This window comes from Festucalex cinctus, chromosome 12, assembly GCF_051991245.1.
Source record: "Festucalex cinctus isolate MCC-2025b chromosome 12, RoL_Fcin_1.0, whole genome shotgun sequence".
Classification (NCBI taxonomy): Eukaryota; Metazoa; Chordata; class Actinopteri; order Syngnathiformes; family Syngnathidae; genus Festucalex; species Festucalex cinctus.
This window is the reverse complement of record NC_135422.1, coordinates 1,658,647-1,685,269: the sequence shown is the minus strand read 5'-3', so window position 1 is coordinate 1,685,269 and position 26,623 is coordinate 1,658,647. Positions and strand designations below refer to the sequence as shown.

At 38.9% G+C, this 26,623-nt stretch overlaps 2 protein-coding genes across 14 annotated transcripts in view; both read left to right on the top strand.

Moving 5' to 3' along the window:
• myt1lb (myelin transcription factor 1-like, b) overlaps positions 1 to 4,921 on the top strand; it is a 131,566-nt gene extending 126,645 nt beyond the window's left edge. For 10 of the 12 annotated variants that reach the window (XM_077537939.1, XM_077537945.1, XM_077537948.1 and 7 more), the window contains 4 exons: positions 164 to 267; positions 359 to 502; positions 2,110 to 2,172; positions 2,280 to 4,921. In XM_077537939.1, the coding sequence (XP_077394065.1) occupies positions 164 to 267; positions 359 to 502; positions 2,110 to 2,172; positions 2,280 to 2,411 (443 nt within the window). In that variant the 3' untranslated portion in view covers positions 2,412 to 4,921. The remainder of the gene's footprint in view (positions 1 to 163; positions 268 to 358; positions 503 to 2,109; positions 2,173 to 2,279) is intronic. The other 2 variants (XM_077537949.1, XM_077537946.1) reach the window with 1 other exon arrangement.
• Positions 4,922 to 7,098: 2,177 nt separating this feature from the next.
• Positions 7,099 to 26,623, top strand: part of pxdn (peroxidasin) — a 45,465-nt gene continuing 25,940 nt past the window's right edge. The window contains exons 1-5 of one of the 2 annotated variants that reach the window (XM_077539193.1): positions 7,099 to 7,519; positions 18,949 to 19,020; positions 19,324 to 19,395; positions 21,518 to 21,589; positions 24,670 to 24,741. In XM_077539193.1, the coding sequence (XP_077395319.1) occupies positions 7,332 to 7,519; positions 18,949 to 19,020; positions 19,324 to 19,395; positions 21,518 to 21,589; positions 24,670 to 24,741 (476 nt within the window). In that variant the 5' untranslated portion in view covers positions 7,099 to 7,331. The remainder of the gene's footprint in view (positions 7,520 to 18,948; positions 19,021 to 19,323; positions 19,396 to 21,517; positions 21,590 to 24,669; positions 24,742 to 26,623) is intronic. The other variant, XM_077539194.1, reaches the window with a different exon arrangement.

The following is a 26,623-nucleotide window of genomic DNA, read 5'->3' as shown; positions in this document are numbered from 1 at the left end:
AATTGACTAAAATGAGCCATGTCAAATATTTCACAGCGGTTGAAGATTGTGTCTCATAACGTTCCTTCATAATTCATCGCTGCGGCGTTTTAACGATCCCAATGAAAAATTTGAAGGCCGCTTCATATTTCGACCTTTGCTGACGTGACTCGCTGCCCTGCAGGCTTGGATCACGAAGACGAGCTCAAACATCTGGATGAAGAAATCAAAGACTTAAGTGACTCAAATTCACAAGTGGAAGCGGACATGATCAAACTCAGAACTCAGGTAACGTGTTGAACGTGTTGACGTTTCTCCTGAGCGAGCGAGCGAGCGGGAAACGCGAGTCGTGACTGTAACTCTCCTCTCCTCTCCTCAGATCACCACCATGGAGTCCAACTTGAAGTCCATGGAGGAGGAAAACAAGGTGATTGAACAGCAAAATGACTCTCTCCTGCATGAGCTGGCCAACCTCAGCCAGTCACTGGTTAACAGTTTAGCTAATGCGCAGCTCCCCCATATGGTAAGGGCCCCCAAGGAGCGAGCCAGACCGTCGCAGTTAACAGTCATTGCAGAGAGGCTTGATTGTGTCAATGTTTGCAATCGTGTATTCGTGTTATGTTTGTTGGAGTTACATTTACAAAACAAAACAAGTATGTCCATTGGTTGCATGCAACAAAATCACGTTTCAGCAACATGAATATTGTCTCTGTCGACATTTTCTGGCCAATTATTTCATTTTAATGTTTATTTGACTGTATGATTTCGCTTGGAATTTACCAAATGTACTTTAAAATGAAGTTTATAATTAGTAGGGATGTAACGGTAACGGCAATATCGTGATAATCGCGACATTAAAACTGCCACAATATATCGTCGTCGCCGTGTCACGATATTAAAAGCAGCACATGTATTAAACAAGTCAGGTTGATTTCCATTTGTGCAGTTTTAGCACCCTCTGATGGCTAGTTTTTTTTTTAGTGCAGTTTAATTTCCATAAGACATGTTTTGGCCCTTTAGCAAAGAAGTGCCTCATATTAAGTCTTATTAGAGATTGTAGGTTGTTTATATGCATTAACAAAAGCACAATATCATCTTTTTTTTTTTTTATGAGCTCATTGTTTTTATAATACCGTGACCTTTTTTGTATCGCCAACCTACCCACAATATTGTGATAATTATCATATCGTGACCTTCATATCGTGATATTGTATCACAATGTTTGGATATCGTTACATCCCTAATAATTAGTACTGTAAATGTAATCTGAAAAGTGCAAAAATACAAAGAGAACACAAGTTCATGTGTTTCATTGACATCTTTTCCGGTCTGAAAATCGACCTTAACTCAAGTTCAAAATCTTGAATGTCTTGAACATTCAATTAGCGCAAAAAATAAAAATAAAATAGATTTTGAAATACATTCATAGCAACCAATAATCTCAGGTGATGACAAAATAGGAAACGAGGAGGTGTCAGACAATTAAGACACTCTCACAAATATAAAGGTAACACAAAATTCAAAATTACAAGTCAAAAATAAACACATAAATAGAAGTGGTTGAGCTAACAAAAACCAGCTGTCATCTTATTAACACTTTGACCGCCAAAATCGTTTAATGACGTATGCTAAAATCCTAATGAATGCCGCCATAAACGTTAATTGACGTTTACTACGTTTTGTTTTTCTCTCTCAATGGGCAGTGCAACGTCTTGTGCAGCACTGCATGCTCAATGGGTTGTGGAATCAAAAACACCCACTAACTATTGCCAGCAGATGGTAGCATTGTATCTTTTTTTTTTTTCAATGGGCTCACAGTATATGAAATTACAATGAAACATGACCGATATGATGAAATTGAACGTTTTCAAGGATGATGTAAACACAATATTTTGTTTGCCTTGAAAGATGAGTGAAAACGCTCGAAATCGGTTGGCAATGTTGAGGTTGTTGGGGGTTTTTTTTTATCACGTTTGGCAGTCAAAGAGTTAAGCAAATTATTCTTTTACTTTTCCTCTTGCATACGAACAAATATTTACAGTAAATACATATTTGAAGCAACAATACAATTGCAGTAAATGTTAAGGAAATAAAAACATGTAAGAGCCTGTATGTTCCTTATTTCCACAGAAACCGCTGGCACACAAAGAACCTCTTCTTCGGACTAACAGCTGCTTACAGCTCCACCAGCAAGTAAGTCTTTTTTTTTTTTTAACTCCCATAAAGTGGAAAAATCAAATCCAGAATTGACCACCTGTGGCATGAATCATATTTCATGTCGTGTTTCCGGACCCCCCCAGGAGCCCATCGAACAAAACTTTGACGCCTACGTCACTTCCTTAACGGACATGTACCAAGACCAGTACCACGGTCCGGAAAACAAAGCCTTGTTGGACAACATCAAGCAGGCGGTCCAAGGGATCCAAGTGTAAACTCCTGTTGCGGTCGAGATGCGGGCCGGACGCGGCTCGGAATCGTCAAGAGGTTCCATTTCTTTGGTGCGGAGCAGTTGCATATATAATGTACAGTGTTAAATATTACCAATACTTAAGAAAAAGAGAGGTATTATGTTTAGAGCAAGAGACATAAGACATTTTGGGGGGCGGGGAGGGGGAGGGGCTTGATTTGGAGGAAGAACACAAAAGCATAAACAGCAACATAGTTTTTGAGGACATTTTGTACGTTTTCATATTGAGCTGACGGCGTCATGTAACGTTTCTAGCTGCTCACATATGCACATTTTAGTGTATACGACTGAACAGCAAGCCCATACGAATGGAACATGAGTTTTCTTTGTATTGCTTGACCACGGAGCATTTTAGATGAAAAGGAAAAAAAACTGAGCTGGACAGTGATATAAAAAAGGACAAAAACAACAAATGATTTTTCACCTCAACGGGTGTTTTTCGATTTTTCTTGTTTTGTTTTTCTGTGTTGCTTGTGGAGTGTTCAAGGGCAAGAGCTGGCTTGCTAAATGACTTTATTTTTGACAATGCTTGGAAAAAAAAAGAAGAAGTTTTCTTTCATTCTAAAAAAACAAAACAAAAAAAGTGTAGCTGAAGTGGGGGAATTTGTAATCGGTGCTGTAAATGAATCTGGAAGGGGGAAACTGACCGGACGTTTGTATGAATGTATGTATGAGCGGTTATATTGTAAAACATCATTACACGGAAACCCGATGGTGGACATCCCGTAATATTTAGGAGACCAAATTCATTCTCGGAAAAAATAAGATACGTGTCGCGCCATGTACGCACACGCGCATCTCAAAACTGTAAAAAAAACGGCGAGCTCCAGATATCATTCATATCCTCCTATGAAATCCAAATTGTGTTGCTTAGAATCAAATAATAACGAGCAATATCAAAAGTTAATCACTTGTTTATTGTAGTTAGGTGATACAATCTGCAAATGGACAAAATATAGGGCATATGCAATTTCTTGTTTATAAACAAAGTGGGGCAAAACACAAAATCTTTTTAATATAGTTGTGTAAAATAGTGATTTTTTTATATAAATCTTTTAATACAAAAAGTTTTTTAAAATAATGTAAGGAGGAATCTGATTGTCGAGTCGTCAAAGTGAAACGTGAGTTCCACTTTTTTTTTTTTTTTTTTTTCTGTAATATTTTGCACAGGGACACCTTCGTTTCCATGTTCTGATGTCGGTACCGAACTAAAAAAAAAAAAAAAAAAAAAGCAAAGTACCCGAGAGACGAGAAGGCGGCTTTTGTAAAAAGAGTATTTATGGACAGCGGGACTTTTACAGGGTGACTGTCCCCACGTACGTGCCAGTCGACTATTTGCACTTGCCCTTGAAGATATTAAACGTATGGCGACGTGCAATTTTTCCAGGTGACCTCTTTGGCGCACGATTGGAGCAACAAACGGCTCGGAGCCACCGTGTGGATTTTAAATAAGTACCACCGAGGGGGGAAAAAAAAAAGAAAAGGAAGAACAGGGAAGAGGATGACTATAACCATAGCAGTTGTACTGTAAGGCTATTGTAAAAACATGATCAATGTTCATTTTTTGCTATGTTTTAGGAAGATGAAGTTATCCCCCAGCAGCACTTTATATCTAATCACTGTACAAAGGAATTACGTAATCAATCAATATAAGGTTTAAAAAAGAAGAAGAAGAAGAAGAAGAAAAAAGCAGAAGACAACAACGGCCTGTTGAAACGAGACCTTTTGATTGGGTGATACAATCCAGCATCACACACCCGGCGTGACTGTATTGCACCTCTTCCATTCTGTGGTTCTACTTGTGAGCGGTCATCAGAATTTGCCTTGTCCGCAGCCAACCAACTTGCAGGACTCGCCCCTGCGCGTCATCCATTAACGGCATTTTTTCCACGCCATTGTGTCTGCAGCTTCTTCTTTTTTTTGCCAATATAGTGACGCTTCAGTAGAGTAATTGCTAGTACCAGTTTTTTTTTTTTTTTTTTTTAAATTGTCATTATCAATCCAAATGGAAAAAAAGGGATTATTAAAGCACAAACTGCTCATCTGACGTTGGTACGTAAATAACAAATCTGAAGAGTTATCTGTGACTTATCTATAGGGAACTCAAAATGGTTGCAACATATTTCGAATGATGACTTTTCCTTTTAAAAAAAATAAATAATAATAATAGATTGTGAAATCATCAGATTTTATTCCTTTATTTGCACCGTTTAATTTTGAGATGGGTTTCAGTGACCATGAACAAAGACTGGATTTTGTATAAACTATTGTGCTCTCTGTGGAACTGAAGTTTGATTTATTTTTGTACGACACAGCATGGATTTGTTGACATTTTAATTTTGCTATAAATGTGTGAGATCACAAGTTGCTGTGATATTTCATTTATAAATTGTGAACTTTGTACAATTTTTGTCATGCTGGATGTTGACACATCTTACTCGAATAAAGAAAAATGTGTTGCCAGAGGCCTGTAAATAGCCTCGTGTCCTTTTTGTTTCGTATTGTCAAAACTGTCAGCATTTTGATTAATATCGCATTTGTGGGATATGAATTAAGCAAGCAAATGCCACCCGTTTTTATCCGTATCGGGGCGGCCATTTTGCCACTTGCTGTCCACTGAAAATGACATCACAGTTGCTCAAGGGCTTTCAAGGGATATTTGAACCATTAAGCAATTTTCAACATATTTTGTCTGTAATTAACTCTTTAATTCCCACCGACATGAAGTCATAGATCATTATTTTTCATGTACAATGAATATCTTTAAAAACTGATTTTGCCACTTGCTGTCGCCTTAAGATGACATCACCCGTGTGTTTTTAAAAGTATGAATTGTACAAGTATGGGGGCTCTGTTCTCATTCTCAGGAATTGCTCTTATTTTCTGAAGAAAATCAACTTTGTGTGTGTTCGGGCATGTGCATTGTAAAGTACAGTACATCAATTCGCCAGCAGGTGTCAGACAGCGCATACGATATGCACTGCTCCACAAGGGACCCTCCTGACGTGCAACTGGCAGTTTTTCGGAGCAAACTCATGTTACGTAACACAATATGATGCTCGTCAGATCATTAGAATATCGAGGAAAATTACATTTATATCAACTTTTTTTTTTTTTTTTCCCTAAAAAGTGAAATTTGAATGTTGCATTAGCTCACATACAAAGTGAAATATTTCAAATTGTTTCAAGAAGATTATGGCAGAAAAACACGTCAACAAAAAAGCAGTGTTTCACAAAAATAGAATATTTTTTGGGGCTCACCAAAAAAAGGATGTCAAACACAGAAATGTTGGTCTTCTAAAAAGTGACACAGTTTAGGTGATATTGCTGCCCAAGATGCTTTGATCACATCGGCCTTTTGATGATTTCTGTTCCCTCATCTTCCTCTTGAAAATACAGCATCAACTTTCAATGGGGTTCAACTCAGGTGAATTTGCTGGCCAATGAAATGGTGTCATTCATTCCATGAGCATTAAAGCAGGTAATTGGTAGTTCTGGCTTTGTCGGCAGGTGTCATATCCTGGAAAATAAAATCATTGCCTCAAAAAAAAAAAAAACCTCACAGGCAGCGGAAGCATGTTGTGCTCTAAAATGTCCCTGTAGGCTATGGACTTGATCAAAGAAAATGGCGCCACAGCAACAAATGAAATGGTATATATGTAAATTTGAAAGTTACATCAATCATTCAAGTTGTAAAAGCAGCCTAATCGTTTGCAAACATATAAAGTCAAATGTTTGGTGACACCTCGTTGCCTGTGACTCCAACAATTTGTAACAAAAACATGTTTCTTTGAATCTGCATTGTAATGAACAACAATTGGATGAGTCGCCTCCATACAAGTACACAGATGTTTCCTGTGCTTCATTGAGATCTGAAATTCAAAAACAGGATGAAAAACAAACAATGCGAACGTGATTACTGTTCGCGCGAGACGAAAGGCTTTTGCACTTTATACATACTTTGCACAGTAAATCATTTCTTGTTTGTACTGTAATGTTTGTCCTGATATGCATTGCACACAATAGGAAGTATTGGAGCCCAATTGATGGTTCCAATTTGAACAGATGTCAGCTTTATATTTCAGATGAGAGAAACATTAGGAAATTTAAGGTGCAACATTGGGCCTGCGAAAAATATAAATATACTCGCCATAAGTACAACATGTTAAAGCCTCTTTTAGAGCCATTCGAGCATCCGTCGGCCGCGCATAAGTTCCCCATATAGCATTGCTCGCCGATTTATCAACTATTTGACCGATTTTCCTCGGTCACATTGATTGTTTTCCAATTCACTCGCATTGACACCCTTTCACCGCAAGGGGCGCACTTAAACGTGACGTCACACTGGAAGGGAAGTGGGGAATGTTCTCAACGACAACTCGTGCATTGGGCCTCTCTTTTTCTTTATCAATCTATTTCTTTTCATAGCACTTATTCTCATTAGGTTTTGATGAGCCTATTCCAGCTGATTTTGGACTTTACATTTAAAGTAGTCTATACTGAACGCAGGAAATTCAATTTCGAGTAGCTACAATACGTTTGAAGTAAATTTTAATAACCGAAATTGATACATTAATGTGGAAACTATTTTAAGAACTAAAATAAAATATTCTTTTTAGGAACAAAATCGCTGCCATTATTGCTACGGCGGCTCAGGCAGGCCGATTTTGTCGTCATGGCGGTGAATGTTTTTGAGGTTGTGCAAAAGTTTGCGAACCACTAAGTGTACTTGTAGATAAGATGGTTGGTCAATAAGCAACTGCACTGCTTGACAGTCTCGCCCCGCGCGTGCACGCGTTTGCGCGCGAGCGTCGGTGGTGGCTGAAGATTGTGCGCGTGCGCGTGCGCGTGCGGATCTCGGCGCTCGCTCGGCTCACAGCTAGCAATGGCGCTGCGGGCTGCCCAGCTCGTCTCTCCGCGTCTCCTGCTCGTCGGGGCTTGGCTTTTGCTCGCCAGCGAACCTCAGCCGGTTCGCTCTTGTCCCAGTCGCTGTTTATGTTTCCGAACCACTGTGCGATGTATGCATCTGAATCTGGAAACGGTACCAGCTGTCTCTCCGCAGACCACCATTCTGTAAGTAGCAGACGATTTTCTTTTTTTTTCCTTTCACTCAAACGGGAACATGATAGCAAAGACTGGGCATGCTAACAGAAGCGTTTCCTCTCCCCCGACATTTGAAGCCTCGTGGTGAACTTTATTGTTTTTTTTGTTAAAGGGTTGAAGAAAACTTTCTCGACCACTGTTTAACGTTGCGCACAATTGATTTCCAATGTGGTGGCATTTCTTGCAATGTGTCCCAGGAAGTTTTCCGCCAACACCTGCCGGCGAGTTTTGCTTGGCGTGTTGGCTGGAGGGGTTAAGGGTCAAAGCTTTTGGGGGTCACACAGCTGGTGAAGGGGCGTCCCATGAACAACAAAGTCGAGTGTGAAAGTCAGTCAGTGGGGGTTCCAGCGGCAACATTTTCATCGCGCTTCTGCAGGCTGCTTGAATTTGCAAGTTGAGAAGAACTCTTGTTTGAGGACACATTGTGTAATTGAGATTGGTATGGAGTGGTTGGCTTTTTATTACATTTTTGGCTGCGTTGCTTCTGTTATGGCCAATACTCTATGATTGGGAAAATCAATACTGTTCTTGCTAATCGTGAAACATTTGTGAATGTCTGCTGGACGTCCAGAGAATTTTGTGTATTCTTAAGAATTAAAAATCCGATTGTAACTTCACAGTTGCAGTAGCTTGTCATTGGGGTGTAAAAACTCAATGGAGCTGCTTTCTTGACACTTTAAAATGGGAACATGGTCACGTTTACTGTTTTTTTCACGACCATACCTTATATTGTTTAGGAAACCTGGATTGTACCTTATTGTAGCCTCCTCCTAACTGCACGATACACTTTGAGAGAAGGATACATCAGAAACGGCCCTTTGTGTAACTTAATTGTCCAAATCCTCTGATTTCAGCTTCTCCACAGGAACTATTCTCTGATTTCCAGTCCATCATGAATGCAGACTGATTTTCTTTTGTGTTTAATCAAAAGAAGACATTTGCAGACATCTGCTTTTATTTTGGAAATGAATAATGATCAAACCAGTAACTGAATATATTTCGGAAAGGTTGGGGAGTACAGCATCAAATTGTTAAACAACATTAATTGGTTAATCTGCGGAAAAAGTCGTTTTTTTGCACTTGTTAGATGCAATGTAAAATTTTATCCGATTAATCGATGGAATGCTTGACAGAACAATTCTAAAAATATTTGATGGTTGATGTTCTGATTGTGAACCGATATAAATAAAAATGACCACCTTTTCTAACATAAACAAAAAAAAATGGATAACTATTTTTGAAATCAGAAGTGTGTCAAAAAAGAAGTTAAACTATTGTTGGGATTGATAACAAAAAAAATGCTAAGTTGTCATGTCAAATGTAGGTAATTTACAAAGTAGCAAAAAGCACAAAGTTGACGCACATGATTTGCTTTTGCCGGCCACACTATCCTAATTCTTTTGGGCCTTAAACCAAAAACAATGACCTTTTAATATCATGAAACTACTTCTACAGCGTCCATTAGTATAGATAGCATCACCTTGGAAATGTACCTGAACTCTTTAGGCCCCGGACAAGTCAAGTACTGTTCTTATAGATGACATTTTGAGAGAGAGAGAGAGCGTGCTCATTCACACAGGACTGCTTTTTCTGACCATTTTTACTGCTAATGAAATAGAATTGGAATGGTACCCACAAAAGAACTACTTGTGCACTCTTGACCTCCTCACCTGGAACGTTTTAGACCCTGGAAAAGTACAAAAAAGTCACTTTCAATGTCATTTGTGTATATTGTCCTTTGACTCCAACCGAACCCCTTTCTGACTGAGTGTACTTCAGGCTCAGCTGAATAAGCTCCCTTTTTTTCACACTCGAGGCAATCCGGCCGCCAATCAAGGCAACTCCTCAAATACATTGCCGCCTTTGTGTGAAATTGGCACTAGTGATCTAGCCGTCAATGCGCTGACCTATTAATAGTTGCGTTCGGCCAGGAAACGGGAGCACAAAGGGGCATCTGAGTCAGCTTGAACCACAGCAGCGGAAAATGGCCTTGTGCCCTTTAACATCTGGGGTGGCCCCATGACAGCCTTGCAGTCAACTCTTGGCCCAGACCAGAGCAGAGCAGACGCACCCCCACACCTCACCAACTCCCATCCTTTGCCACCGCAACGAGAGTATTGTTTAGGTGTTGGAGCAGGATGTCTAAATTAGTTGCAGGGTTGATACGACACAACCGCACGCTGTCGTTTCCTGAATGCTTTCATGCTTTGCAAGCTTTGAAGTCAGTCAGAGCCACTTGCCTCCGTCTGTCGTCAGGTCAGGACATGAATACCTACCTGGATGCCTGATAGTCCATTCACGCACAGCTGACCCTCTGCAGGGGAAATAACAAAGAAAAAACTCAAACATATTTCGGGGTATTCAATGCAAATAATGCATGTATGTATGTGATCAAGCTCCACTTTTGAATAGGGATGTAATGATATCCAAACATCACGATTTATATATATATATATATATTAGGGGTGTGAATTGCCTAGTACCTGACGATTCGATTCGTATCACGATTCACAGGTCACGATTCGATTCGATACCGATTAATCCCGATCCGAATTTATAAGTCAATTGTTGCGATTTTTTTTCATTCAAATTTAGAAAATACTAATCAGTAAGCTTGTAGAGTGTAAGATTTATATGAAAATGTATTATTTATTTATCTGAAATTTCAGTCTTATAGAGGTTGTAATCTGTTTCATGTTTGAACAGCATTAAAATAAAATATTAAGGCTTAATGTTCCGTTCATATAACATTCTTCCATGCTCAAGGTGTGAATCCTAAAAAAAAAAAAAAACAAAAAAAAAAAATCGATTCTGCCGATTATTGAATCGATTCGAGAATCGCGAGATGTAGTATCGCGATATATCGCCGAATCGATTTTTTTTTAACACCCCTAATATATATATATATATATATATATATATATATATATATAAAGGTCACAATATTGTAAAAAATGAGCTCATACTTTGTTTTTGTTTTTTTTGCAAAAAAAAGAAAAAGAAAAAACGCAATATTGCACGTGACAGCAATACATATAAACAATCAGCCCACTAGGCGTGTTCCATATCATATCGTCTGCGATGTTACCTGTGTATTTTTGCGGGTGATAAAAATGTGAAATATCGCAAAATTGTCGCCATGATGTAATGCATAACATTATACGTCTTCGTGTCAATTCGGACACGCGTCGTTCGCTGCTGCATTAAAAAAACCAATGCAGGAGCGTGTGAGGCTCGCAAGAGCCGCAGCAAGTTTTGTGGCGTCTTCGGCAAAGTGGGAGTGAGCTTCGTCGTGTGGAGGCTGTTTTGCTACAACAGGTCAGATATAATGCTAAAAAAACAACAACAACAAGAAGAAAACAATCGTTTGCAAATTGTGCAGGAAAACTGTTGCCGTAAAGTTAACTCTTTGACCGCCAAAAACGTTTAATCACGATTAATAAAATCACGATGTATGTCGCCATAAACGTTAAATGACGTCAACTACGTTTTTTTTTTTTGTTTGTTTGTTTTTTTTATCAATGGGCAGTGCAACATTTAAGTGCAGCGCTGCCTGGTCAATGGGTTGTAGAATCAAAAACACTCACTAACTATAGCCACCAGATGGCAGCATTGTATCTCTTCAATGGTCTGCCAAATTACAACGAAACATGACAAAAACTGATGAAATAGAATGTTTTCAAGGATGACGTGAATGATAACGTTTCGATAACGTGTGGCAGTAAAAGAGTTAAGAGTATGCAGAGGCTAAAGACACGCGATCAGGACATATAAGCAGCTCGGGGAAAAAAAAAACAAATAAAACAGACGGTGGTTGGTTAATGCTGAAGCGGTCGCGTATTGTTTGGCCAAGATAAACAATCTGCGGTGTTTATTTTTCGCCATCTAGTTCACGTGAGTTTGTGATGCTAAGCTAACATGCTCTCAACGAGATGGCGTGTGCGTTGCTGTCGCACAGTGGCGTGAACATGCACATTTGTGTTTTTCATACCCGCTAGTAATGTCTACAAGCAATCGCCGATTAAAGAATCAGAGACATTCACGGCAAAATAACGCTCGAGGTGGGTTGCTTCCTTAACTTTGTTCACAAGCATATTACGATCCCCTTCATCTGACCATTAACGTGGATTTTAAAAATGGAAGGGCCAAAACATGCCTTGTGAAAATTAAACTGCACTAAAAACTAGCCACTAGAGGGTGCTAGAACTGCACAAATGGAACTCAACCTGACTTTTTAACAGATGTGCTGCTTTTAGTATCGTGACATGATGACATACACTTGTAAAGAACATAAATGTCATGACTTCCCTTGAGTTACCAGTGATTTCTACAACGCAAGTTTTTCTCTGATCGAGTGATTGGAACAGATACTTGTTTGTCACAAAACACACCCATAAAGTTTGGTTCTTTTGTGACTTTATTATTGGTTAACAGGAAAATTGACCTAATCTGCTGGGTCAAAAAATATACATAGAGCAGCATGAATTAGCAATTGTGGTGACGTGGAAAGTTTGTCAATGAAATGAGCTTCATACCAGCGCCTCTTAACTTCTTGTGTGTGATTATGAGTGACTTCGACTTCTCTGAGGCCAATTTGAAATACGGTAGGACTCATTGGATGCCCACAAATGCAACAATGGACATTCAAACAAGCTCAGCAGTGTCAAAGCTGATCTGAAAAAAGGAATTCATTGACTTGAACAAGTCAGGAACGTTGCTTGGAGCCGTTTCAAAGCATCTGCAGGTCCCAAGACCAGCAGTGCGAGCAATTATTCGCAAGTATAAAGCGCATGGCACTGTTTATCACCGCCATGATCAGGAAGAAAATGCAAGCTGTCGCCTGCTGCTGAGAGAAAACTGGTCAGGAGGGTGCAGAGTCAACCGAGAGCAACCCAAAAGCAGATCTGCCAAGAATTAGAAGCTGATAGAATGCAGCTGTCAAGTGTCCACAGTCGAGCGTGTTTTTGCATCGCCACGGACTGAGTGGCTGCCGCGCAAGAAGGACGTTCGCATATTCGTCCACCATTTAACTTCTAAATTCTGAATCAATTCAAATAGGTTTGTAATTATACTTTTGCTGAAAAACACGTCATAGCCCCAAAAATGATTCATGGTACAGTATATAAAATGAAGCGGCTTTATATGGCACTTTATTTGCACCATATGTTGTCCAAAGCACTTTACCAAGCCAAATATTCGCTTCTTTGAAACAATATTGGCGTGTACTAGCACTGCCACGACTGAAATCGAGTAATCCAATCCAAAAATGTATTCGTTATCCGTTTTTAACAGCCAGTTCGCATCTTGTCAACAGTGAATGCCGTGCATAACCCTTAAAGGAAATACAGTCTGGTAAATCCACATTCATTTCTCAATTATGCTGATAGAATGTCGGGTTGGTTAGGCAGTAAGTAACTGTAAGTTTTGGTGATGGGATGCAACTATGGATTGAATATGGGCTACATACTGTGCAATTATGATCAATGAGACTATTGAGTCATCCAAATTGAGGTGTCTGACAATATCTTTAATCCCCTGTTTAAAAACCAAAAAAAACTTGGAACCGTTGCGCTCAGGCTTTTTGCCAAACACTTTTCTACAAGACATTTGGACCAGGAAATGCTGATGTTTTTCCCCCAGACTTTTTTTTTTTTTTTTTTTTTTTTTTCTGGCAGCCATGTGTTTTTCAGCTGTTTTCTCTCGGGACTCGAGGCATGATAGTAAATTATATTCCTGCACAATAATGACAGATCTGTATACTTTCTCAAGGATTTGGAGAAGTGACGTCTTCTTCCAGTATTATATTGGGTGTACTGTATTAATGTTTGTTTGTACCAGAACTGGGCTGCTGATGAAATTATGTACCTTCCGATTAAGTGTTGACAAGTGCACTGTAGTACACAAAGCAGTTAATTTGGTGTTTTGCCACTGCATTTTGATAGCTTATCAGTTAGCATGTCTTCCAGGCTTTCTCCCCTATCTTCTCTTCATCTTGGTGATTACGTTATTAGCTTTTTCCGTGCAATGAGTCACTTGCTGAGTAGATTTTGGATGCAAAGCCAACTTTTACCATGTTTATCCACATTAGCTGCAGCTCGTAAGTAGCTTGAAGTCGAAAAGGTGCGCCGCCGTTTGCCGGCTCCAACCCTCAGTCTTTGCATCGCACTCAAGCCAACATTGGGTGAAATTGAACAATAAAATTCCTTGTAATGATCCAGCTAACCAGTTAAATTAGATCTAGAAATCGAAAGTGCCAAGACATATTGAATACTCAAAAGTGAAATGGAAAAATAAGCTGTTAATATTGTCTCACTCGAAACTAGAAGAAAGAAAATCTCGTAAAAAAGTTTGGCCTTTCTGCTGGTGTGTGTTTTGGCTGAGACACAAAAGGTTTTTCAAAATACTCCTAACAGCATTTCCAGAATTTTCACGAGAGGTGTTACAAGGGTTGGCATCTCTGCGTTCATTATATATGTAAGATTTAGCCGAGACTTTTCACAGCCTTGATGAGGTTCGGCCACAAATTATACGCACACTAGTGAGGAACAAGATGTCTTTAACATCAGTTCCACATAAAAGAACAGCGTTACGGATTTGTAATGTTTCATGCTATGCATCACCATCCTAAATATGATCTTCAAATTGGCTCCCTGTGCGTTTTGCACAGAACTTGCCAAAGTGGGACATTGTTCAAGGTGTGAATTGTTGTCAGGACGTCACCGTTGTGTCTCTCATACGACGTCGGAAGCTGGCAAATAACTCGCACTAGAGCAAGACAGGAAAAATCTGCGATGTTATCTTTTCTTTTTCACTCCGTTGATAGTTTTTTTTTCTTCCATAATGTGAGAGCTCACAATTACTGTAAATTGCTACCAATTGGTATTGCATGAAATTGTGTGAATAACGCTGTTCATGTTGGGACAATGGCAACATTTGCTGGGGTGAGGAGGCCTGTGAGTCTTTTCAGTGGTGCTTGATGCCAAACAAACTTCAGCTGCCATTTATAAGTTTGCTTAAGTCAACGTAAACTAAATGTAACAAAAATAGTTTATGCAGACAGCGAATTTAAGTCAAAGTTGCTGCTTAATAATGTAAGCCGTTCTGAGTTCTAGCTGAACCAGAATAAGAATCATAATGAGCTTTCATCCACCAGAAAAATTCAATTAACAGTCACGACTTTCACGAGGCTTGCAATGCTGGATTTCTGTAAGCTTTGCAAAATGGGGATACATTTTTTTACATATGCTTATCATATCAGTCCCATTCCATGAATTGCTGTGGGCCATGTCATTCATTTGACATGTTTCCAAAGGTGTGGACTGTCTCAAATTGCTCGGTGAGTTGAGTGTGTCTTAACCACTCTGGCCCAAAAACGGTGGACTGCTCTGACTGAGTGACAAGTGAGTCAGGAGGGCAAGTGAAGTTTCATTGTTTGGAATTTGCTGCAGTCAGGCTTTGCGAGGCACTCGGTCTCTGCAGCATTATGGAATGCAAAGCCAGAAATCCCCAAAGCTTTGCTAATTTGCACAGTGAGATTGACCTCAAGATAGTTGTTGAAAGAACGACACTGCCCCTTCCCAGCAGTCATCCACCTGAAGGAATACTGTTACAAACTTCTTTTGAATTTGAATCTGAGAATAACTGACCAAGATTTTTGGTTATTTTTAAAGTTGGAAAAAAAAAAACAGCTTCATGTGCCCATAACAGTGATAACATTCCCTTGAGATTTGCTTACGACAGCCAAGTTTTATAGGAGGCTATTCTTCCCGTCCCCAATGGCAACTAGGGCTGGTGGGGGAAAAAAAGCGGACCAACTCATTTGTGTCAACCACAAAAATTGGTCCAGATAAAAATTGCTGCCTCGAAACTGTTTTCAATTGCTTCGGTGGCTGCTCGATAGATGGCTGCTAGAGTTAACAACACCGGTTTAAATGGACAGCAACATGAAAAATCAACTTTTTGGAGCTTTTAGCCGTGTTAAAATGCTAATTCCTCACCAAAAACATGACTCAAGTCATGTTTTCCTTCGTTCTCCCCTCGATGAGAAATTCTAGGTCATTCTTTTCTCCAAGCACCAGGCCCCACCCCCCCAACCTGAGAAAACGAGCAAGTGCTCACTTTATGACATCATAAAGTGCGTACCACCCCCGCACTGCCTCTTTCTGCTTTTGCTTTTGTATAATTTACGTAAACTATCCCAGGCTTGCTCCCAGCGTTTTATTTAGCCCGGCGGCCCACCAGTCTTTCCTTGTCCCACCACCAGGTAAAAAACGAATTAACAGAGTTAGCTGAGATCAACAGATGGTTGTTGTGCTGTATGAACAAAATCTTTGGTTTGGTTTCAATTCTCTCTCTCTCATTCTCTGTGTCGCCGTCTCACTCGCTCTCGCTCGCTCTCTCTCTCACTCTCTCACTCTATTATTTATTTTCCGATTTCTACAGGTTCAGTAGTTTTCTTCCATTCTCTGATGTTCTTGTTTAACTATTAATGAGTCACACAGTCCCGGACTGGCAAAGGTCTGTGGTGAAGTGTACTTGGGCATGTGTCACAGAGCTAAACCACTTTCTTGAACACAAACAGAAAAGGAGGAGAAGTTCACACATGGAGCTCAGATGTAGCATTGGGCACTGTCTCATTGTTTGGGTCGAGGCAAGTACGTAAAGAAACATCTTGTAAAGCTGCTCATCCACATGTAGTTGAGTAGTGACGAGTGAGCGCCATAAAATGACCCAGATGTGAAATTTATTCACTAAGCGGTTTGTATGATGGATGGATGGATAAATTGAACTAACTTTTGGGATGTAGTGACACCAGTTCTTTTATTTGTGTTGTTGATTGAAAACATTTGGCTTTGATGTCATTGCGCAACTGGCATTATTAGAAGCGGAACACCAAACCTTTGAAATGTTGCAACTGTGAGACTTAAAATGGATTTAAGTGAATAACGCTGAAAGTTGGCGTATTATTTAGAGTAGTTCGCAGGTGACTTGTCTGTAAGGTCAAAATACCTTATTAACTATCAAGAATGTCATTAATTTCAAAATTATTCTTCGTTGATTTCAAAACTTAGTATTTATTTTACTAGCAAAACTCACAACACTCAAAATTAATATTAGCTCATCATACCCATTGATCATTGTGCTTTTGGTCAAGTCCAATACGACTTTGTAAATATGTGAAATTCAAGCCGCTTGCGTTTTCATTCTGCTGCAGCCACACCTTTTGTTTTTATCCGCACTCTTGCTGCATTGCATCTTTGCACGCACAAATTCAGTTTAAAATTGAACAGCTTCACTGCCTCCCTTCATACAACTGCAATTCAGTTGAAAATCTGGAGCAAGAGCCGACCCTCACGGTGGCGAGCATGAAACGGCGTGACTGAATGCTGATCATGTATGTAAACAAACATGCATATAAAACGTACATGGTAATTTATCAGTCATAGATATCACACTGTCATGACACAGGCTCATTTTGACAAAATGGATTTTGATGGCGCACAAGTTGTTGTTTTTTTTTTATTCACATAATTTGATGAGAGCATTTCTCTGCATGCTTCTAAATCAATCATGGTGCATATGGTGAATGTTTGTAATGTAAAAGTTTTGTTGTGATTCGGTGCAACAAAAATGAAATTCCATTTGTGCTCCATTTATTTTTTCTGAGTATAAATGACAGCTTATGGCCTTCGAGACGTGCATTAAATCGGCACTGCTCGGACCTGCTTTTAGTTCCTGCATGCCTTTTATCCCTCCTAGCTGGAGGCTGCTGGTAGGCGGGGCAGCTGTCTCGGCATGCCCGGGAAGTGCACTCTGCATCGTGGGCCTGTCGCCTTGTTTTCCTGAGGGGGGGTGCTCCTCTTTCACCCTGCAGTGATCCCTGCTTTTTCCACACCGGACCCTCACCACCAGTTAGAACACCTTTGACAGAGTGACATTTATTATATTCTCAACTCAGCCTAAAGATGATATGCATGGTTGTGGTTTTGCTTTATTAAGGGATTGGCAACTTTAGAAGTTCATTCTCTCAAAAAAACAACACCACCAAACCATCGAAGGGTCCAAATGAAGCATGAAAAAGTTGGTACACTGATTAAATCCTTACGTGTCGGGGCTGGGCTTGTACGGGGACAGTAGATTTTGTTATTTGGCCCATATTGTTGCATAAATTATTGAAAAGAAACATTTATTTAGCTTAAGTTTTCCTCTGACAGTCTCAGTCAAAAGTGAACCTTATCATATTCATAAAATAGGAATCATAATTATTAGGGGTGTGAATTGCCTAGTACCTGACGATTCGATTCGTATCACGATTCACAGGTCACGATTCGATTCGATACCAATTAATCCCGATACGAATTTATAAGTCGATTGTTGCGATTTTTTTTTCATTCAAATTTAGAAAATACTAATCAGTAAGCTTGTAGAGTGTAAGATTTATATGAAAATGTATTATTTATTTATCTTATAGAGGTTGTAATCTGTTTCATGTTTGAACAGCATTAAAATAAAATATTAAGGCTTAATGTTCCGTTCATATAACATTCTTCCATGCTCAAGGTGTGAATCCTAACCCGAAGTCAGACGTTTTGTTGAATATTTTTCCATTAAAAATCGATTCACACAAAAAAAAAAGGCAATAATGATAAGACGTTGAATCCGTTGAATCCGAATACCGAATGAACAATTCTGAGCTTTAAAAAAAAAAAAAAAAAAAAAAAAACGATTTTTTTTTTTATTGAATCGATTCGAGAATCGTGCGATGTAGTATCGCGATATATCGCCGAATCGATTTTTTTTAACACCCCTAATAATTATGGAGAAAGCAAATGTAGCATTGCACTGTGCTTTCCTTTTGAGATCGTCATGGCTGCTTCCACTTTTGCAAATTTCTAAGGTGAAGGTCAAATGATGTGTGGTCTGTATCTTTATGACCTTGCTGGTCATATCTCATGTGTGGGTTTTAAAAGAAGAAACTAGGATGAATGGCAGTATGAAGGACTTCAATTGATAATTTTTTATTTTGTTTTGTTATCCGAGTGTCATTTCAGTCTCTGGTGTTGTCATCATGCATCCTTTTTCAATTAGGGGTGCAGCAAGAGTGATGCTGCAATTCCCTGACCGCTTTGACGAGCCTCGTGCTTATTATCTTTGTGGCAAAAGTTAAATAAATGCACCCTTAATGATGAGGACCTTGACAAATGCATTCTCGTGAGATGAGTCATGTGCTCGCTTATCCTCGATGATCATAACATGACCGGTCATTTGTGAGCATCATCTCCTGCAGATGTCTGCTGTCAACTTTGTGTGCTTTTACAAGGACGCGTTCTTACGGATGCTTTTTAGGATTTCCTTTCCAATCGTATTGTGAGTGTAATGTGTTTCCTTCTGCTCTGCAGGGACTTACGATTCAACAAAATCAAGGATTTACAACCAGGATCTTTTAGCCGATTAAAGAATCTCAACACGCTGTAAGTTTTTGTCTGTTTTGTCGAAAGAAATGTCATTTTGTGCAATCATTTAATGTTTGCAAAGAAAATCTCAATGTCCCAACATTGGTGAGCTCGATATAGACTAAAATGAGAAGATCCCAGAACATGTTTGAGCCACTAATCTACAGCAATGTAGGTGTGTCATGCAACATAGGGGACACAGCTAGCAAAATATGGCCCTTCAAAATAAAATCCTAACTGAGGGTTCTGCTTTATCCAAGACAAAATACTGAAAACATCGTCCAGTTGAAACATACTGCACTTGTTTTGTTGTTTTTGCAGCCTCCTCAACAACAATCATATACGAAGAATATCAAGGGGAGCATTTGAAGATCTTGAAAACCTCAAATATCTGTAAGTTGTCCTGATGTCAGTTGGTGTTTTTGTTTTTTTTGCTTTCCAGGTCTTGTAATACTCATGTTAACTGGTTGGCCCAAAAAACATGCCACACTTGGAATTAAAGGGAAGATAAATGACTGCCAGACTGCTTAGCAAGCAAAAACATTAAAAACAAAACTCAGCCCTTACGGGTGGGGGATTTATTCCCCCCCCATCTCAAAATTGGAATGCTTGTTGTGAGTCATCAGATTATGACTCACTACCTGTCATATATGCATTGAATCAACTGCATAATTTTTCTGCACAGTTCTTCTTACAGGGTGATACCACTACTAGGGACGTAACGATATCCAGACATCATGATACGATATTATGATATGGCGATCACAAGACGGTAGTTATCACGATATTGTTGGGAGGTTGGCGATCGCTAATGACAGTTAATAATCGGGAAATTACTTGTTAATGCACGCACACGTTGAGTTCCCCTTCATCTGACCATGAGCGTGGATTTTATGATGAAATGAAATCCCTAAATTCCTTGCAATGAAATTATTGGACTATACCAGTGCTTCTCAAATAGTGGGGTGGGCCCCCCCAGGGGGGAGCAAGGCTTCGTCAAGTGGGGCGCGTTTGACCTCGGGGAACATGCTTTTTTATTTAGATTTTTTTTTTTTTTTTTTTTTACTGTCTTAGAATAAAGTGCAATTGCACCTCCACTACATTAGGGGGCAGTGGCGCTCTCATTGGGGGGGGAGCGAGATGTTTTCTTCTTCCTAGGGGGGGCATGACAGAAAATAATTGAGAAGCACTGGACTATACTAAGTGGTGAACCTCAACCCATCGTTGCTTGTGAGCAACTGAGCCTTTCAGGGATGCTTTTTTTTTTTTTTTTAAACCCAGTCATGACACTTACATTTCCAATTAACTCACAAAATTCCCGATTGTGACTGGTCGGATGCTGCAGTCCCTTCCCGTCCAGCCTCCAACTGCTTTAGAAATGTGGATGTTTTATGTTTGAAGAAAATGCATAGTACTGAGTCAGCCTTGTTATGCGTTTTTAACAAAATTCTCCAGGCAAATGACACCGGAGACGATGTATGTCTCGTTCTGTTAGACCTGACTGCAGCTTTCGATGCAGTGGACCACAGTATTCTGTTGGCTCGTCTACAGCACCAGGTGGGCATTAATGGTAGTGCTCTTGAGTGGTTTAGATCCGACTTGGCTGACAGAACATTCTCCGTGTACCTTGGATGCTCCGAGTCCTGCACTGCCCCACTGTCATATGGTGTTCCACAAGGTTCTATCTTGGGGCCCCTAGTGTTTTCACCCTACTTACTGCCTTTGGGCTACATCCTAAGAAAGCAAGGGATTTCTTTTCAGTTCTATGCGTCGACAGTCAGCTCTTTGTCCCTCTTAGTAAAAAGGACGCTTTCTCTGTTTATTTTTCCATGCGCTGCATCTCATGCGCAGCAAAGGAGCTCCCTATCTTATTGCTGAGGGTGCGATGATGGAGAGGACATGAAAGACAGCTGCAAGCTGTTGCTGTCCTCGTATCACATTTCTTTAGGCACGTAAAATGGAGGAAGAAACATTTGCACGGCAACAAGACGGAGCAAAGCTGAGATGTAGTTCAAGGAATTTATGACAATAATATTTTTTGTCTTTTTTTTCAAATGTTTTTTGTTTCAAAATTGTAACTTTTTCTTTTCTTTTTTTTTCTTTTTTTAAGGTGTGTGGTATCAAACGTGGTTCCTTGTCTTGTAAATGGTGCCCCGCTGTAATGTTTGTCCCATTTGCATTGTTAACGTGAACACTTGAAAAGCATTGTGATTATTCAGCGGAGTGTGCGCAGTATCTAATTGCGCTGTGGTCTGTTGCTAAAGAGAGAACATACGGTGAAAGAAGTAGAATTAGCAGCCGTTTAGTGGATTTGCTACAACGCACTCCCAAGTACGTGTCAACTAAAAACAGCCATAGCCGTCCTCATAACTGCTATACGGCCAACCTCACTTCAGAACTTCAACCGAAACAGTTTTTTTATTTCGTCTCGCCACTTTCTGAACCACCCGGCGGTATTCGGGTGATGCCGATTTCTGAGTGTGATACTAATGTGACTGGTTATCTTTCCTTTCAGCTATTTGTACAAGAATGAAATCCAATCAATTGACAGGCAAGCATTTAAGGGGCTTGTCTCCCTTGAGCAACTGTAAGTGACCGACTTTTTCGTCACCTTTTTTCCATTGTGCTGCCTGTTGTTGCTCCTGCTGTCTGTTTCATTCCCGCTCGCTACCCCCCCTCGAAACAGCTGCTACCAACACGTCGTGAAGAATCGAAAGTTGGACATGGTCATGAGTTAGTTCATGCCATGACTATGCAAGGCATATCGTGATAGCATTATTGCTCATTTGTCTGTCAGTTCACTCCTCCACCATGCATGCCATGTGTGCACCCTTGTGTGACCACGCTGACGCGCTTTGACCTTTATTTTTTTGCATGGCTCGCATGTCCTTTTAGCCTGGAGGACAGACAGATCTGCAGTTACACCACAACCTCCATGCTTGCAGCATGTTTTTTTTTTTTTTTTTTGTTTTTTAAGCTGCTGATAGCGTCGTCATAATGCCGAGATGTTCCGCTTGCTATTCTCGCTGTTATTGTTTGCTGTCCACATTTCTGACATGTTAGAAAAGGGGTGTCCAAACTGTTTCATTTGAGGGCCACATCCAGAAAATCCGAAGGACCCAAGGGCCACATCATGCTATGAAGAGAAATTGTGTTTAGTCCTAAAAATTGTACAAATAATTGATTTGTGCTTTTGCATATTTAGAAAAATGCTACAGTATATAAACTAATTGATTTGAAAGATGGCAGTAGGGTTATTATAGTTTGGGAATTTTTAGTTTGTTTTTATTAGTTCTCAGAGAGGCTCTGTTCGTTTTTTATTAGTTTAGTTCTTTAAAAAATGCTAAATTTTACTTTAGTTTGTTAGTATTAGTATTAGTTTTTTTTAAAACGTGTATTATTTGTGCACAATATTTGAAAAAAAAAAACACCATGGCAGCAAATGTCATCTTTTGGTGCTTTTCTTTTGGCTGCTGCTCGATGACGTCACTTCTGTGTGACATACTTTCAAACGTCATTATTCTGGTTTATATCAAAATAAATCTACTAAAAATCACATTTAAAATCATCCTCAAAGGCTCATGCATTAAATTAATTACCAATTACCATTTTTGCAATAATTATAGTTAGTTTTAGTAGTTTTGTAAACATAAAAGGGTAGTTTCAATTAGTTTTCGTTTTTTAAAAAGCATTTTCGTTTTTATTTTATTCCGGTAACAGTATTGTTTTTTGAATTTTAGTTTTAGTGAACTAAAATAAACTTTAATGGCACCTGTTTTTCGATGCCGTCGCTTCTTATTTTGACCATCTCCAAACATTTTTGTTTTGTTTATTTTATTTGAACTGAGTCAAATGCCATTTTTGTCGCGGGCCACTGAAAAATGGACGGCGGGCCGCAAATGGCCCCCGGGCCGTAGTTTGGACACCACTGTGTTATTAGATATTTGTTGTCTGTGTTAAAATGTGACTGCCAATCAAATTTTCAAAAAGACTCCTCAGTGGACTTATAATTGGAATTGTTAAATTGTACGTGGTTGATTATGAATTTCCCCAGCAAGCGAGACTCGCCGTCATCTGTGACTTCACTCGCATTAACGCAGAACAAATGGCTAATTCACGAAATCCAATTCCACCGCCAAGCTCGCTGCCCGACAGATGCTTCTAATTTCGCAACAATACGTGGTTTTATGACTAAGTGACGAGTTCGGAACCAGTTTGCATGCATAGAAATAGTTTGACTCCGTCCCACGAGGCAACATAAACATGCCAATACTTGGACCTCATAAGATTCTTTTGAGGGAATGACTTGATTCGAAGGCACATGCACTTACATGACCCACCTGCACTGATTTCACGTGAGCTAAGCATGACCCCACATCCCAAATGTGGGTTAAAAATGGACCAGGAATTGGAATGAAAAGTGAACCACGCCATTAAAAACGACCCTTACAAAAGTGAATGCAATTTAATATCAGAGGGGGTTGGCTGCTTGTCCTAACAGTGGGATTTCATTTAGCAAACAGTGAATATTAGTGAGGTATGTTTTTTCCCTTGAAGACGAATTTTGAGCAACATTTCGATGCCGAACGTCATTGCACAGCACATGGTCACATCAGTTATAGAAATCTTACATTATTTTCATCTGTTTGTCGGCTTCAAGACCTGCTGCTGTTATGTTGCTTGCTTTTCCTTTTTAAATCCGCAAAAATACTAAATTGTCTGCATTTTTTTTAACATCAGTTTTTTGTATTTTATTTTATCGATTCTTATTTATCTTTTTATGATTGTGTATGCTCTTATTTGGTGACCTTTGTTTTGTTTGCAGTACTTCATATATGTGCCTATTTGTTGCCTCTCTATCTTCTGATCTGCCATATCAATGTAATATGTTGTTGATAAAACAAACAAAGCCATCCAGTCTTCCTTGCATTAATCCAGTGTTTTCTGCCATGCCCCCTCCCCCCAGTAAGAAGAAAACACCCCCCCCCCCCACGCGACTATAAATAGTATCATTTGTCTATAAAATTGTTATTAGCACACCTCTGCATAACATTGTATCCTTATTAACGTATAAGATAATACAAAAAAGAGAGAAATATGGACCAACTTACAAAGAATAGCTTTATTAACTGTAATAGAAAAGATTTAAAGTGCATCTGAAGTTAAAAAATAAATTAAACTATAAACATTTTTTGACTGACCATGTCAAACCAAATGATTCGGAAAAATGAAATTACGTAAAATCAATAAATAATAATGCATTCAAACTGATCACCAACATTAACTCAGGATCACAATATTAAAAAAAACAAAAAACTTTAACCTGCAAAACAAAAATAAATAAAATAATTTGTGCTTTTTTTTTTTTTTTTTTTTTGCTGTGTGCATGCTTCGTGCAAACAAAACCCCTACACCACCGAGCGAATGCCCCCTAATGTAGTGGAGGTGCAATTGCACTTTGTTCTAGGACAATAAAAAATAAATAAAAACTATTTGAGAAGCACTGCATTAATCTATTGCTCACGAAAGTGTCATTGATTATGACTTGATTATTGCCAGCAATGAAAGAAATGACAGGAGAGCTCTTGCCTTGCTTTGAATTTATAATTTAGCCCAACAGATACTAATAATGAACTATGCTTCGTCTGTCATTTGTTCTTTCTTCAGGTACCTCCACTTCAACAACATTGACTCACTGGAACCAGAATCATTCAGTCACTTACCAAAGCTTGAACGACTGTAAGTCCGCTGGCATCTGTTAATGATCAACTGACAAACATTGATACACATAATAGAATCTAGTGTAATAGTATACTTGGCAGATGAGCTTCTGCAGTCTTCCAGGATCAACTGGAAAACATTAGCAATAGTTGCTCTTGTATACGTGAAAGTGAACATTATATATATATATATATATATATATATATATTTATTCAGTCATGCCGTGATGGCGTCACGATGGGGGTTATGAGTTACAAATGCCAGAAGACAAACAAAATCTCAAATATGAAAAAAAAAATAGGCGGCGGGGAATCAGCAAATATGTGAATCTGTAGGTACCGACCTGTGAATATGCAGGAGTCAACGACAGTTTTAAGTTGCGATATCACCAGTCACCACTAGATGACAGACATGACTTAGTTGCACTTTGACAGGGTTTTCTACTGTCGTATAGTACAACAGGAATAGACTTAATAGTTTTTGCGGATTTGTAATGATGTTTAGGAAAAAATAACACCTCCAATAATATTACAATTTTGAGTGAATTGATTTTTGTGAAAAAATGTACAAAATGAGTTCTTTCACTTTATATTGGTTTCTTGTTCAGCTGCTTTGTGCTGTCCCGGAATGGTAATTTTATATAAATACACTAGTGTGTTGTTATTTTGTTTGCTTCAAACCCTTTAGTGGATCTTTTTACACATGGTATAATCAAAACGGTATTATCAAAAACAAAATTTGTTGAGAGCACATATTTTACATGTATGCACATATTTCATCCATATTTCAAATAGCACTTCTGTCTTGCATCTGGTTAAGAAGTGCATGGTCGTATGTTCAAGCTAGCAAACCGTGATGAGTGAAGACCGCCGGAGTTGAGTCGTGGCTAATATTTATCCCCCACAAGTTTAACGTGTCTTGTCAGAGCTGTGAGATGACGCAAGTGTTCTTTGACTCCGTCTGCAGTGTATTTGTTCAACAGCTGTCAGGAAATATTGCGAGAGCAATTATTTTTGCTGCTTCCAAAAATATTCTCTTTGGTACAATCAGCCTGGGAAAAAACGCGAGTAGCGGAAGAGGAAGAGATTACAACATGCAAGTTAAAGTCCTGGATTAGGCTGATGATGGAGAACACATCCTGGCTCCATCACTGAACTGAACAAACCACAAATTGAAGCAAACTCTTCAATGGTTAGGAGAAACATTCTCAAATTTAACTTTATGAAGTACACCTCCATATTTTTAAACAAATTGAAAATGCATTTCTCACTTTATGGACAGCTTGAAGCCCGAACACGGTATTCTGTTGTTGCCTTTGTATAAAAAAAAAAAAAAAAATTTAAAAGCTGAAAAAAAGACTTAAAGCTGTTCAATGTAGGAAATTGAACTTAAAATGGCCGAAAAATAAAACTGAAAAAGGCTATTGTAAAGATATTTTTGGGCGAATTTGTCCTATGAGCAGCTTTAAGCAACAAAATCCACCCGTTTTTATCCAGGAATTCTCTGCTTAATTCAAGTTCTACAAACGCAATATTACTCAGAAAACCAATTTTTCCTTTCCAATACATATTATTATAGAGAAAATTTGTAGGTCGACTTCCTCCACTCTTCCCGGCAGAGGCCACTGGTTATTTTTATTTCATTTTATTTTTATTTTTTAAATACTTTATCGTTTGTTATATGTAACATATGCATTTTATGAACAAATGGAAAGAAGATAATAAAAAAATGCCATGTAATATTAAAGGAAAATGCTATACCAGAAAAAAATAAGAGAAAAAAAGTTTTTATGGATCATATATATCATATATTTATTTCACATATTTTAAACTAATTAATGGCTAATTATTATTATTATTATTATTTTATTTTTATTTTTTTGTACAGAATCTCGAAATCT